Here is a 15,758-nt window from a genome sequence, read left to right on the forward strand (position 1 = left end):
CAGTCTATCAGCTTACTTATTAAATAAACAAGTGAACTTTAGTGGCTTAAGCAGTGGAATTCAATACACAAACTTCTCTTTACCTGTATCTGAGCCAAACAGAGCAGTACAGTGTATTAACCGTTGTAGTTTGCATTTGCTTGTTTGTTCATTTTTTGAACAGGTGTGGGGGAAAGAGCATGAGAAGCTTTGGGCAAAATCTTCATTGGTTCCTTAGAATTGTGCTTTTTGAGTTCATGCTCAATACACAATTAATTTTGGTTTATATTGAACCATGTCAGCAGAATAATGCTAAAAGTTAATGTTAGCCTATTTTTTGTTAGTTTCTTATTTTTAAAGCTGTTGGTCTTTCCCCTTTCACGTTATATTTTCTATACTATGCCTGGTATCCTGATTTTTATATATATTGGAACAAAGACTATTTGTCGCAGAATATGAAATTAGAATTAATATTGGTCTGAGTGCATATTTAGATAAATATTTACGGTGTTTACTAAAATGCTTGTGCTTTAGACAGTTTGGCAAGATTTCAAGGTCTCAGAACCCCAGTAACTTTATTCTGCTGGAAATTGGTAATACTTACAGACTCTTGCCTGGAAATGGCAGAGATCAGACCAGTCATGCTGTGTTGAATGTAAAGGTGTTTTTACTTTTTTACTGCAGGGAAATATATATATATATATATATATATATATATATGTAGAAAAGAATTGAGATTCTGACAGGAAAAAATTAGAAATGTGCAGATAGATGTGCGGTGTAGAAGTTGCAGTTTGTCAGCTGTTTCTGCTGTAACATAACAAAATGCTTAGATGTTTTTCCTTAAATTCTGGAAGACAACTTTTGTAAAAATTGTGAAAGCAGCAGCTCCCCCTTGGGGTCCTGTCATAAATAAATGCAAATCCTACTTTCTTTGCAGGGAGAAAATTACTTTAAATGGAGAGTGTTTGCTACTAAGATGAGCTATCAAAGTATTAAAAGAGAAATTGCTTCTTAACAAAATTCCTGTATGGCAGAGTTCTTCATAGTGTTTTCTGAAATAGACTTAATTTATAGGTTAGTTAAACTAGCTTTAAAAATTGACCTGGTTCAAGTGGCATTTTAGAATTTCCAACTACAAATCTGAAATTTTTTGTACGTATGTAAGTCCCTAACTGTGACTTTTCAAAGTAAATTGTTACTATTTTCTGGTTCCATTCCTGATTTTTAAAAACAATTCTCTATTGCAGGAAGATATAGAGGCAGAGTCTACGTTTTCATTAAATATGAACTTCAGCAGTAAACGAACAAAGTTTAAAATTACCACATCAATGCAGAAAGACACACCACAGGCAAGTATTCATTGGTGTTTCTAGCCTGAATAGCTTAGAAAGCTTATTTTTCTAAAATGGAATTTACTGTGTTAGTTTGGTGTAAGCAGATATCAGATTCACTAAGATCTACACAAGAAAGATTTGCAAAAGAAATTTTGTAGGTTTAAAGCCTAAGCAACACACTTTTTTTGTACTTAAAATATAGGCAAGAGAAGATGAAATAGGGAACAAGAAAGTAGAAGAAAAAGATAAACAAAATGTACCAAATGATATTGATGTTTAGTTTATCTCATGAGACTTTTTTGTTGCTGGTGTTTATAAAAGCAACTTATTGGAAGAACAGCAGAACAAATCAACTGTTTTCCCGTGTTCTTGTGTCCTTTGGCAACTAAAATCAACTCCTGTGTTGTTTATCTGTGTTCTCAGTGTATCTCCTAAGACACAGGATTTTGTACAGGATAGGTATGTGCTGCCAAACTCAATACAGTATATTCAATTCTGCTTGCTTTTGTCCCTAGAAAAAATGTTGGTTTAGATACCTCTCTCCTACCTTCCTACTGACTTTCATGAAACCTTATATCCTTGATTTATGGTCATACTTTGCGTGGAATTCAAGTTCACCTGCATTTTTGTATTAGTTCACCACTTCTAGTAAAGTAAAAAGTATGGATTCAAGATACTTTTATGCAGTGTTTATTGGTCTTATTGTATTTTAAGCATTACTGTTCTTCCTGTATCACAGGAGATGGAGCAGACCAGAAGTGCTGTAGACGAAGACAGGAAAATGTATCTTCAAGCTGCTATAGTCCGTATCATGAAGGCACGGAAAGTGCTGCGACATAATGCTCTTATTCAGGAGGTAAGGAAAGTCCTTCTCTTGAGCTTGATTTCATGAAAATCTTCAGGATAGTAGGGTAAAACATCAGACTACAAAATTCAACCATGTGGAAACCAGTACTCCAGTGAAATTAGTGAGAATTTCCCTGGGGTCTACTTTGAACTGCAGTACTGGAGCTCTAGCTGGGATCCCTCAATCGTGTAAATGTGTCTTAGTACTAAAGCATTAAGTTCTTGCTCTTTCCTGTTAGCTGGTTTGATGCCAAGAGATGTTGTATCCTGTAAAAATCATTGCCTGAACTATGGGTTCAGTTGAAAACCTGAATAGGGATATTCTAGTATGGAATTTCCACAGAAGCACTTAGCCAATTTTGTGCTCTAATCATTATTTTATTATAACTCATGGCTTAAATTTTAAAAGCTGTCTGAGTATGGAGACATGCACTTTTTAATCTCCCTTTTCCACAAAGTGGTACAGTTCTCTAGATTTTTTCAATTCCAGATTAATGATCTGTGAACTGTCACAGGCTGGCTGGGAAGGGAGTGCTGTTTCTTTTAGTTTTTCTCCCACTTTCCCATCTGCTGGTTGCTTGCCTAATTGTATTTCTCATTTCAGCCTAACACTTGCTCCTTCCAACCAGTTCCCAGTTTTACATTTCTCAACCTTCCAAAGTGTTCTTTCTTCAGTTTAGTTCATTCTTGTGTCTCTGAGCCTTGCTGGATGGCCTCAGAGCAGACTGGTGGGAGGGGGAATAAAGGTGCCTGCTTTATTCAACCATTTTGAGCATAGAGGTGAAGAAACGTTAAGTAATTTGAGGTGGGGAGGAAACAGTTTACCACACCCACCACTTAATTTTTATTTATTTAAAAAAAAAAAAGGCAGCAACAGAGAGTTTGTAAGCCCAGAAGATGCAGTGTGAGGCCTCTTAAAGGTTTTAGATATTGAAAAAGTGTTTATACACAAATAGTCTGAAAGTAAGCTTAATTTAAGAAATCTGATTTTGAATATCTAAAAGATGAGGCAGCATAGGTCCTGATTCTTCTCAAAATCTTTGTTTATTTGGTTTCCCATTATTTAAATCATCCATGCAATTATGATGAAATCACGTAAGAATTTGTAATTAAAACTAGAAAGTGATAGGTAAGCCCTTTCATCTTTGAAAATACTTTTTTCTGCCTACTGTCAAATTATTAGGAAAATTTCTTAAAATATACTTTGCTTGACACCAGTTTATAAGGGTGAAATAGAATACAAATTTTTGTTTTGATAAATCCTTTCTGGTTGTTTCTTCCTTTGTGTAACAGCAGGGCCACTTACCTTATCTGCCCTTGCTGTGTTTTGTTCTTGCAGGGCTATTGCAGAATAGTAACATTAGGACCTTTTTCTTCAGCTTTGCAATAAAGGTGGATATTTTGATGGTTACTCAGTTAAAAATGAAGTAGAGAGTAAAGTTGTGATATTCTTACTAATTCTGGTTCCATTGTTACTTTTATCATTCTGGTTATATTCTTATATGTCATGTAACAATTAAAATTTGCTGTTTGACTTCTTGAGTAAGAATGAATCTTTCTGAAAGGAGTCTGTTTACTATGAATAGTTAAAATTTTCTCACCTTGTTAATATTTTTTTCTTAGCTATAGGAATATATACTGTTACATATACTGTTAGAGAGAGATTTGAGAGACTCCTAACCCTAATGTAGTTAGCTCTGATTCTAACACTTGGACTACAGCACCATACATTTCATTCAGGGTAAGATGTCCAAGAAAATATTCCAGGCCCTTGGTAGACCTGTATATGTCAGCATGGTCTTTGTGGAATTGTTAATTGTGTTAGCTACGCCCTGATTATTTCAATTCTAGCTCGATGTTGCAGTAGCCTGCAGGACGAGGTAGCTTTTCCCATAAAATGAGTAAGTCTGGAAGAGTAGTAGAGAGGAGACATCAGACCAGTCATTCCCAGAAAATTTTTATTCTGACCATCAGGTATTTCTGTCTGTCCTTCTTACATGTACTGTCTTTGGGGAAAAAAACAACAACAACAGCAACAACAACAACAAAAATCCCCATACCAATACAAAATTCTCTCTTTTGTTCTCTCTGTCCTAAGTAAATACTTGAAGTGTGGTGATGACAATCAGCTTCATTGGAGGGCTAAGTTAGGTGAAATCTGAGCAGATCTCTTAGCTTGTTAGCACCCAGTTTCTCCTCACTCGTACTGCTGTGGAACATACCAGACCCTTGGCTGTTAGCCCAACAAAATTCACTCTTTTGAGCTTTTTGTTTGCTTTGCTGGGTGAGTTCCACCTGGTGAGTTCTGTTGGCTCACAGAGGGCCCCAGCAAACTTTAGAGCTGGGACAAAGCCAGCCATGAAAAGTTGTAAAGAAAACAGGATATTCAGCTGAAATAAAAATAATTTTCCTTACAGAAGAAATTAAAAACTACAGGCAAAATATATTGTGACACTTGAGTAGTAAGATCTTTTGTTTGAAAAATTTTCCAGCTTAAAGATTTGCACGTTCTGTTATTACACACAATTTCCTCCCCTTCTCTACAAGAAAATGAGTAAAACTGAGAACTACTAAGAGACATCTAAAGTTTTGCCTGCAGTGGCAATTTCTTCCACAATGCAAATATAGATTTGTTTTTACAATAAATAACTTCTTACTGCACGTATTAAAAAGTTGCAGCATAGCCAGATGGAACTCACTAAATTGTAGGTCTGTCTTCAGTGACTGAAGAGAGGTTCATCCTGATTGTCTCCAATTGTATAGGAAAGGAGGTTAGTGGTAGGGGAACTCCACTGTGGTGGTAGTGAAGAAATGTGTTAATATTAAATAAATTTTTAACATGGATATTTGTCTTCATTTGTACTGTGACAAATGAAGCAAGCAAGAGGAATGAAGAGATCTGCAGCCAAAGTAACCAGTGAGCTGAGCAGTCAGTTTCAGTGTCTTGACACTAATGCATAGAGATGCTTTCTTTGTTGTTATAAATTAACTGTTCCAGGGTTCTTTAATTCTGTTTTTAAATGAAAAATATGCTGAATTTGCCCTAAAACCTTTAGCAAATATTTAGATGACATTTATAACTGTGAAAAATAAAAGTAACACAAAAACTGTGTCTTTCTTTTGCAGGTAATTAGCCAATCAAGAGCTAGGTTTAACCCAAGTATCAGCATGATTAAGAAGTGTATTGAAGTCCTGATAGACAAACAGTACATAGAGCGAAGCCAGGCCTCTGCAGATGAATACAGTTATGTAGCATGATGTTGCTATCCTGCAGGTATGATTGTAAGGAGATCATTGCTGTCACTGTTTGGTGTGTTCCTGTGGGACGAGGCAGGCCTGTGCCTCCATAATTGGTCACTTGACAGCCCCTGTTTTTCTGCTGTTTACAACATCACCAGTGCCATGTCATGAGCGTCAATGAAAATGCCTATAGATATTTCAAGCTCATGTCATTACGACATTTCTTAAAACTTTACTAAAAGAATGAGTGAAGTATTGCTGAAATGTGGAGAATTGGTTGGGTACCATGCTTTTTTTTTTCCCCCTCCCCTTTCACGTTTGCAGTTGATGTTTTTTAATGTATCTTAAGACAAAGTAAAAAAAGAAATCACACAAAAAACCTAAATATTGTAATATGACAGATAACCTAATAATTGTATCTACATTAAAATGTAAAAAAATGACGAACATGATACTGCTGCTTGTCAAATAAAAAAATAAAGTTATATAATGTGTCTGGAATGATTGTAGAGCTGGATATAGCATTAATGTCTGTAAATATTATTCAGGCCTGAAGAGTAGAAATAATGTTACATGTTTCGGTTTTGGATAACCTCAGAAGTAGGTCTGACATAACAACTAATTTATATAAAACTGAATACCAGGTATGTCATGTTTGATGTGATTATAAAAAGTATTTATGGTTAAGTGCACATCTTGTTTTCTTGAGATTAGGCTAATTTACATTCTCAGTGCCTGAAGGCCTCCCCTGTGTCTGTTAATCCCACACTGCAGGAATACGGTACAAGAGAAAATAAACTGACTGACGTTTGAGGGGATTTAAGTGGTGTAGTTCACAAACAGTTAGGAATAGTTATCATGAACATCAAAGATAGAGTTCAATGTGAAACCACCTTCTTAATGGGAAAGCATACAGCAGACTGGTAACTGAAAAATGTTTTTTCTCCAGTGTATTGGGTAGAAACACTACATGGATGGGTATCTATGTTTGTTTCCACATAAACTCATACTGCTTGTTTCTTGTTTTCCCGCCTGACTCCTATGGTTGTTTTTATCATGTTTTGTTTTCCTCTGCCCCAATTAGATTTCCAGCTGTTGGGGTGAGACAAGAAATCCACAGGCTATTTCATGTCCTGTGTTGTTCATCAGGGTTGGCATGGTGAGTGTTCACTCTCAAACAAGCAAACTATTAATTTTAAAAGGTACTAACTCTACCCCTGGAAGTGAAGGGAATTTAAGAGCATTGAGAGTTTGAACACACTGAATGCCTGCTGCAGAAAAGAGCTTCCTCATGGCTATGCCTGCAATTATGATTGACAGGATAAATATTAAGTTTAAATGTTCTATTTTTGCCAGATTTATTTGTGTGCATATAAAAATACATATGTAGATATTTACTATTTGCAATATTTTTTTAGATTGTGTAGTATCACCTACTAAAAATCTGTACATCAAGAACTAATTTTAAAGAAAAAAAAACCTTTGGAGGGAGTTTTTTACTCCTCTTTTCTTTTTCTAGTTCTTCACTAGAAAGAAAGCTTTCTCTCCAACTCTCAGATTGTTGCTGTTTCTTATTTCTTAAGTGGTATTGCATTCATATGCTATCTAGAGGATATAGGAAACTTTCTATGGTTAACTAGGAAATGCATCAAGAAGTGGTGCTATGTTTTTCTGATGTGACTTTTGCTAAGGATGAAAAAAGGGCAATAAACAATAAAGGACAGTAAATATTCCTTCCACATTTATGGTGTTTTATCCCACTACACTAAGATCTAGATTTTTTATGTGGATTTATGTCTTAAAGAAGTGAGGTTTTTTAACTGATTGTAATATGGTGCAGTAAATCATTGTCTCAAGTGTTAGTTTAGATTTGTCTCTGTGTGGTGGGAGACAGCACAGGTACTTATACTGTCACCAGGTGTAGTAAACAGGAGACACATCAGCATAGATTTTGATTGACTTTAATCTATTTCTGTGTGGAGCATTTCTGTGCTTTATAAAAAAAATTAATTCAGTACATCTTAAGACAAAAAAGAGGGGCAATACTTTATTGCATAATACAAAAAAGGGAAAAAATACTGCCTGAATGCTGAATTATCAGATCCTTTCTCCAGAAAACAAACTAACACTGACACCAAAGTGTCTGGAAACAAATGTGTTTTATCTTGTACCTTGTATTTGAGTCAATAGACTTTAAGCTTGTTTATAAAAGGGTGAATAAAAGTTTTATTTAAATACAGATTGCAGCAGCAAAATTTTAAGGCTGAGTTTGAAGAAGGCTTGACGAATTTATTTTCAGAATCATATCATAGACAACACAAGAAGTTCACTGTTCTAGCCCAAATGTGCAAAGTTTTAGCATTACCTTATCTCTGAATTTTTGTATACCTAAACCATCAAAAGTAGTATTTTGGGTTTTAGATGAGCATTCTGCTGAGTTGAGACATGTTTAGTGAGTTAAAAATATTAATCTATTTCAGTGCAGTTGGCATCCCCAGACACACAAACTCAGTGTTTTCAGTGCCTCTTAGAAAATGTGGTTATAGCTGGGAAACATTTTGAATTCTTCTTTATAAATCACACCTTCTCCATCAGGAAGAAGGTAGTGCAAAATTCAGACCCCTGTAGCTGGGTTATGTCACTGAAATCATTGCTGGCACACAGGGATGCAGTTTATAGTGTAGAACTTCAGCCTGACAACCAATACCTCTGGCAAGTATAGGTTCAAAATATAAAGTGCTAATGGGTATTAACAGGAGGGGCAAATTGTAAAAAGAGAAGATAGCCAAAAATGCCATAGTTTTAATATTTTATTAGAACAAACTGGTGTAACTGTACTGCTTTTTTTGTTTGTCATAAGCCTTTTGACATGTATGACCTGCTGGTATATAGGAAGCCGTACAGCTGAGTCTGGAAACAATGGTTTCATCCATCTCATACATCCCTAATATCAAAATGCAGTTTACCTCTGGTATTGAGCACTACTGATCATTCTTACACTAACTGAAAAGGTATTTCTGTGATGTTTTAATTTGTCTTGAGATTGATTGTCTAGTTCTAGGAAAGAAAAGTATGTACCTGCATTTTAGTGTGTTCATACACACAAGGCAGTCAGAGCTATGAAAGATATTTAATCACCATAACATAAACTGTTTGCAAAGCAGGGAGTATCATTACTTTCAATGAGTACATCACCTTTCCAAAAAAGCAGAGTACAAAATTGTTCAATGGAGAAATAAATTTTATAAACTGATATCTTTCAGTTATGCTTAGAAAGACATGTCTTATCCTTAAAAAAGTTGACTTTAAAAACAAGTCCTGCAACACGGTATTGATTATTGAATATACATTCTTTGTACCCTAGGACAAATATTTTAGGACTGCCCTTGCTTTTTGCAAACATGGTAAGTACTTAGAGTTAATTAATCTAAGATATCACGATATATGCTTAATTTTTCAAAGCCTGCTTTTATTTCTCACACCTAAAATCCCTTCCACCTTTTGTGTTTCTCCACAAATTTTTCTCCACAAATTACTTCCACCATTCATGTCTACACTCTTTTTAGGACTGCTGTGACTGAAAGCTGAGTGGTGATTTAAGCAAAACTGAAATACTCACGTTTGGTTGTTTTGGCTGGAGTAGCAAGCAGCTGACACTAACACCATCATAAGTTCTTCCTTCTCAGCTGGGGAAAGTGCTGGGCACATGCATTACTAGTCTGCTACAGTATCAGGTACAAACTACACTTGAACCACGGGTGAACTTGGTGTATGTGAACCTTTTCTAGAGCTTCTGGATTAGCTGGAAATCTCTGGTATTTTACAGAGGAGTGCTATACCAGCTTTGTGTGTCCTTCCTTCCACTCTTCCACTGAGATAAATAAAATCACACACTGGTGTTCTGTAAAATTTGCTCTCCAAATCTTTGATGTAGTTGTATACATTGTATACCATGAACAGAAAATCATGTATTTTAGGACTACAGAAAGTAATGTCTGACAGAACATTTGCCAATATCTGCTTAGCCACTGGCAAAGTTGACAAAGGCATCAGTTCTTTCAGTCTGACTCTTACCCAACCAAAGATTTGATACATTAGTGTTTACAGGAGCAATGGATGCATAAGGAGATGGTTACGCATGTTGCCATCTGAAAGAGGCCTTGTTCTTAACATAATCACTGAATGGCAAACGCTGTAATTATCACCTTTTCATGGAAGCTGGTGCTTCTGATGTGTGTCAAAGAGGCTTTTTCCAGCAGCTGAGATCAGTAGCAGTGTAGCTGTCAACAGTTAGTAAAGAGGACCGATGTGAGGGCAGTCTTGAAACTTGGCAGGTTGCTGTTGCCCGTCTTTTAATGTTGGTTATATAATTTATAACCTACTAGATATATATGATAAAAAGTGCAGTACTTCTCTGGTAGTATTTCACATTATATTGAACAGTTTCAGTTGAGTTTCATAAGATGTACTTGATCTGTTTTCTTAAAAACTCTATGCATGGATCCATTTTCCTTTCTTCTTTCCAGTCACCAGCTTAATAGAATTTGTGATCATCAAAACCTGAGTTTGAGAGAATAAAAAAAAATGTCTGAAACTCATGATACTGTGTACTCATCTGTATATTTGATGCCAGTTAAGGATGTTTTATGGCATTTGCCTCCTTCAGAGTGGTGAGATACATGGAGTGAGGTACTGCCTGGAGCTAATCCAGAGGAAGCTGTCATTGGAAGGGTGTGAACGATCTGCTGATCCTTATGCTTTGGAAGTTAATGTAGTGCACACAATCCAGCACATCACATGCTCTCTTCAGGGTTTGTTCTCTTTTAAAGAGAGGCGCAAGCAGTGATGCCAGTGGGCATTCAAGAAACGTGAGACTTGGCCTTTTTGAATCTGTCTTCATTCTTTCCTTGACTGCAAGAGTGCCCCAGTCTTAATCAATAAGGCAAGCAGGGCCTGTCTCCTCTCTTGGATTTGCACAAACTTAAACTGGCTTGAAGGTAAATCAAAAAGGGTGAGCTCTTACCTGCTTCCTAAGGCTTTTTGTGTATTTTTCATTCTATATCCAAGGGACTAGAAAACAGTAATTTAGACAAGGGACCTGTAATTTAGTTGTTAATATATTCCTGTGGGAGCTGGGGCTGGAGGTTCCCATCAGTGGGTTGGTAACTGAAGAGCATCTGCTTCTCAGTGCAGAAGGAAAGCGGCAGTGGCCAGAATTCTGTATGCAATCTGCATCCTCTGTGCTGGTTGATTTTCATAATAGACTTAGATGATAGCTAGTAATCTAGATAGCAGTAATGAATATTTGAACATTTAAGTTTAGGGGTCATCTCACCATCTGGCAGCTCAAAAAAACTAGTAAATTGGGCTTTCAAACCTACGTTCGTGGTTTTGCCCGTGTGTTCTGTCTGACTGCCATCTGAAGCCGTGAAAAGGAGTCATGTGAAGCTCATCTGTAGCCTTGTCTCAGTGATTCCAAGTGAAATTCTCCCTTCCCCCAAGTGGGTGTCTGCTGGCACATGTTTTAGTGTACTGGTAATGGTTTATCTAAGCCTTACTGTGGCCACAAATTGAAGAGAATAGATGTACACCCACAAAACATTCCCTGCTTAAAATCTGAGTCATGGCTGTGAATCAGAGATGTGCCCATTGCAGCTGGTGAAGGAGATTTGGGAAGATGTAACATTCCTCTTGGGAACAACAGTAGTCTGATTTTGGGCAAAGGAAACCACCCATTTGCATGAAAATAGGTTCTAGCATTAAAAAACCCCTATCCATGGAGAAGACCCCACAAAAACCTGTCATCCATCCTGGAAGAGTTCAAGGCCAGACTGGATGGAGCTCTGAGCAACCTGGTCTAGTGGAAAGTGTCCCTGCCCATGGCAGTGAGATTGGAACTAGGTGATCTTTAAGGTCTTTTCCAACCAAAACCATTCTATTATTCTATGGTTTTTAAGTGAAGTAATTGAGAAACTGCACTGGCTGCTCCTCAACCCTCTTTCCCCAAGGCAGTAGCCTTGCCTGGTTTGGATGCTCTCTCTCTTTTAGAGGGCTGGGCATTCAATTTTTTAAAATATGTATATTGAAAGACATGTGTAGTTTGATAGATAAGATGGGAGAGAAATGGAGCTTGCGCCACTGAGCACGTCTGGTACTACCTCAGTGGGAAGGGGCGGGTGGGAACGTACTCTAGTCCTGAGCGGCAGCCTGGAAGTTGGGGCAGCAGAGTGTGGAGTTTTGCATGTGGACTGACAGACCCTTTGTATTCTTTCCCACACCCAGGCACAGCCTTTGAAATGCAGACCTGACAGGCAGAGCTGGAATATCTGCTCCTTCCCTTCCTGGTACAGCTCCCGTGCGCGTAAGGGCCGCGTGTCGGGACAAGCCTTGCTTTGCCAACAGAGTCCATAGGGAGCGGTAGCGCCGTCACCCTTTCGGCAGCAGGGCTGACTGGGACGCGGCCGTGGGGATTTGCAGGTGGCAAAGGAGGCTGGGATCTGCATGGACTCAATTTTAATACAGGGACAAAGATCAGAAACTCTGTGCATGAAAACGCCGGGAAGCATGGGATAATTCTAATTGTGTATTAGCTGAGGTGGCTCAGGAAACTATAGTTTATGTGGGTCATTTACAATGACAAAGATGAAAATATGACAGGTAAAGTAGCTGCTTTATTCTCAGATTTGCCTTTTTTAGTTGTTAGTTTATAAATCCTTTTGTAAAATAAAAGCCTTTCAAAAGGCTTTTGAAAAGTAGATGTTCAGGAAGTTTATTTTGGAAGGGGTTTTTTGGGAATATTTAATCCACATTTCTTGCTGATGTGCACTCTGGGCTTTGCATCCTTCAGAATTCCCTTCCCCACTGTCTAAAATGGTCACTGCAACAGTGGTTGGGTGGCTGAGCTCCAGACACAGGAAAGTTGTTTCTCTCTGCAGGGGCTGTTCTTGCTGTGTCCACCTCCTCACTGTGACCATCTCCTTTCATGCCATATCCTCCTAGGCTCTGGTGCCTACATAGTGCATTTTGTATATGGAAATTGTACATAGCACCTTAACACTTTTTTAAAAATCTGTGCTTATAAAGGTATGTCACAGGTTTCTACTCCTCTGCTTCTGTAGCAAGTGGTTTGGCCTAGCCTGCCTTAGAATGTGATTTTATTACTCTCGTACTTATGTGAACTCTTGGATACTTCAACCAGGTTTTCTTCAGGAGTTTGCTATGGTTGTGTCTGTTTTTTAATTATGAAACTAAAAATCCCATTAAACCTTGTCTATACAAATTAAAGTTTTGATACCACTCCTACAGAGCACTGAAAACCAGCAATTAGTGCTTCATGTGCTAGAGAGTAGTATTTTGAATTAACTTTTTGTTGTCTTTAGAAATCCCTTGAGAGGATATATTGTTCATTTTTCAGTGTACGATATGCTTGTGAAAACTTCCACTTAGCTACATGCTAGTTAAAGTATGGACAACTGTGCCAGTTTGGACAAATTTGGAGGAAAATATCCTCTGATAGAAGGCAGGTTACAACCATCCCTCCCCCACCAGGTTCAGGAAAAAAATTTTTTCTTCAGAGGAAAGTGAAAGGTAAAAAACCCATTTATTTAACAAACACACAGGAAAAGAATAATAATGCTAAATAATAAACTGTCTCACTGTGGAGAGAAACCTGGGAAGATTTCAGAGTCCTTCTGTAGGTGTGGTCTCTCTCCTCCTCCTCAGAGCTGGGTCAGCGTAGGCCCACCTCTGGGGCCTTGGTGGAAAATTCTCCCGATGTGTTCTGATGTTGAAACAGTCCAGAAGAGAAGAAGGGAAAAACCAAAATCCCAGGAAAACAAAGTTCAACTCTCCATCTTCCTCCAGAGAAAAGGAGCCAAAAGCTGGCTGAAAAGCAAGAAGGGTGCTTCCTCTGCTCTTCTCACCGCAGCAGGACGCAGAGGAGTGCCTGTCTGTGTCCTTGAACAGCTGCTTTGAAAAGTTTGCTTATTTTTTTTCTCCCCCCTCTCTGGCTCAGTTAAAGGCACAGAAGGGCACAAGATTGATTTCTGGGCATAGAGCAGTGATAGGGGATGCACATCATAAAGTCACCCCAAGACAACAATGTAAATGCAAACTCCTTTTCAAGCTATCACCTGCAGTGATAGAGGAAGCAGCTGTGACAGGACATCTCCGTATGGCTACAAAGGCTTTCAGAAATTTTAGAGCAGTTACATTCGGTGACAACTGCTCTAAAATTAATATTTTTAGGTTAAGTTGCAGCATGGAAGGGAAATATCATTCCACTCTTCTGGTTTTGCACAGTGAGATTGTTCTTTACTCAATAGGTACATTGGCTGATAGGGAAAATTTGCGGAAGGTGACAGAAAGCTATCAAACCTGCTTGTAGCAATGCTCATCTTCCCTGGAGCCACCATTGCAATGTGATTCCCGTGCTAGCTCCGAGCAGCAGAATTAATTGTGGCTGTGGGAAACATGGGTGCTTTCTTCAAAGTGTTGCAGCAGAATCTCTGCTGGTTTAGAGACTTTCCAACCCTAGTGACTAGGGTGAGGGGACCAGTGTGGCCGTACATTCTGCTGAAGAGGTGGAATATTGGGGAAGACAGATACTCAGAAATGGCATTGTATTGCTTCTCCCTGGTCAGACTGAGGCGTTCGAGGTGCCTGAGCCTGTTCCTGGAGCAGAGGCCCCCCCGCTGCAGCCTCCTGCCAGCAGAGGTAGCTGTGGCAGCTGAGCTGGGCAGAGGGAGCCTCGCTCGGTCCTGCGGGTCCCAGCGGCAGCTTCCCACAGCAGCAGCCTGTTCTTCCTAACAGTGTGTTCTAGGAGAGGAGACACTCTCCATTATGGAGTCAGAATTTAGCAGTTGCTGCAGCAAGGTCACCTGTCCGGGGCCCAGCGAGGAGAGCTTGGATAGCTCAGGGCATGAACAGAGTGAAACTTGTGCACACGTGCTTGGAAGCTGGGAAGACAAAGTCCAGCTGCTGCCACACTCTTAAGATTTTAGGGAGTGGGGTTGGTATCCTTGGGACTGTCCTGTGCAGGGCCAGGAGCTGGACTTTGGTGATCCTTGTGGGGCCCTTCCAGCTAAGGATATTCTATATGATTTCAATGTTCCTGCTGTGATGCATTTCTGCTGAGACAGCTGCAATCTTTTAGCAAATTTGGGTGGGAGGAGAGAAAGGGGGAGGTGCTTTGCATCTCAATCAAATACTTTCTCCATGCAAGGACAACACATCTTGCAGAAAAGTGTACTTTGCTTTTCCATTGGAATCCTGGGTGGAGGTAACCATTTGTTGTTGTAGAAAGAGGAGGCTGGGGGAGCACGGCAGCTTTTGAAAGGGGTTCATCATCCTCTTGCCAAGACAGAGAGAGAAAAGGGCTAAGAAAGAAGATGGGTGTGAAGCTGTTCACACTCAAATCACTGTCAGAGTAGAAGGGCCCTATGAAGGTGAGGAAAGATACCCTAACCCTAGGGTTTAAGGGTGTATGAAATAGGGATTGTATGTATATGTATTGAAATAGGGTGTATGTATAGGGATTTAAGTATGTATAAAATGGAGAAATAGGCAGATGCAGAGACAACAGTGCAGGAATATGTTGTGTGTTTTGATGTGTGGTGCATCAGTTTTGTATAGGGCAGGAAAAAACCCTACAGTTCATCAGCTGGGCAGTTTTTAAGCACAAGTAGTAACTGATGAGATAACTAATATTTCTCATTCCTTGTGTTCCTGTCAGCTGCTTCCTCAAACCCAAAGCTTCTTTCTTGGAGTTTTGTGTGGAATATCTGACAGTGTGAGTTTTTGAAGCCTTATTGAAAATAAAGGGCTCCTCAGCTGAGGATGTTGTGTGTGAGTTAAATGGGGGATCTAAAGTTGGCTTGAGGAGGAAGATAGAAATAGTGAAAGCAATGAGAGTTACAGGTGCAGATACCAAACTTTCTTTCCCAGCATTTTGAAATGGGTTAGCAATGCTGTTATGTGAGTTCCAAGTGAGCAGGAGAGAACGGGAGAAGTCCTGAAGCAGAGAAATGGATTGGGAATAGAGCCAGAAATCTATACTTGTCTTACCATTTGAAACTGGCTGCTGCTAACTGGGGAGGCGTGACAGTAGAAAATGGGTATTATAAATCCTGTTATTTGAAGGCTGGTGCTGTACCACTTAATGCCTCCTTACTGTTGAGATTCCTGTCTGAAAGCTGTTTGCTTTTTTTACCAAAGTCTTTATGGGTTTGTGGTTTTTTCCTATTTTTTGTGGCAGAAACAAATATTAAGAAAGGATTTTCAGATGCCTGGATATAGTAATCTGGTTGGAATATATAGGGCAACCTGATAGTAAGAAGATTTAGATTTTTTAACCTT

At 38.8% G+C, this 15,758-nt stretch overlaps 1 protein-coding gene and 1 long non-coding RNA gene across 5 annotated transcripts in view; both read left to right on the top strand.

The window, feature by feature from the left end:
• CUL2 (cullin 2) overlaps positions 1-6,768 on the top strand; it is a 42,958-nt gene extending 36,190 nt beyond the window's left edge. For 2 of the 3 annotated variants that reach the window (XM_069006481.1, XM_069006480.1), the window contains exons 19-21: positions 1,230-1,331; positions 2,056-2,172; positions 5,289-6,768. In XM_069006481.1, coding sequence (XP_068862582.1) covers positions 1,230-1,331; positions 2,056-2,172; positions 5,289-5,420 — 351 coding nt within the window. In that variant the 3' untranslated portion in view covers positions 5,421-6,768. The remainder of the gene's footprint in view (positions 1-1,229; positions 1,332-2,055; positions 2,173-5,288) is intronic. The other variant, XM_069006482.1, reaches the window with a different exon arrangement.
• Positions 6,769-14,630: 7,862 nt separating this feature from the next.
• LOC138106242 (uncharacterized) overlaps positions 14,631-15,758 on the top strand; it is a 35,573-nt gene continuing 34,445 nt past the window's right edge. For both annotated transcript variants that reach the window (XR_011148946.1, XR_011148947.1), the window contains exon 1: positions 14,631-14,848. This is a non-coding gene — a long non-coding RNA (uncharacterized lncRNA). The remainder of the gene's footprint in view (positions 14,849-15,758) is intronic.

Source organism: Aphelocoma coerulescens, chromosome 2 (genome assembly GCF_041296385.1).
Source record: "Aphelocoma coerulescens isolate FSJ_1873_10779 chromosome 2, UR_Acoe_1.0, whole genome shotgun sequence".
Taxonomy (NCBI): Eukaryota; Metazoa; Chordata; class Aves; order Passeriformes; family Corvidae; genus Aphelocoma; species Aphelocoma coerulescens.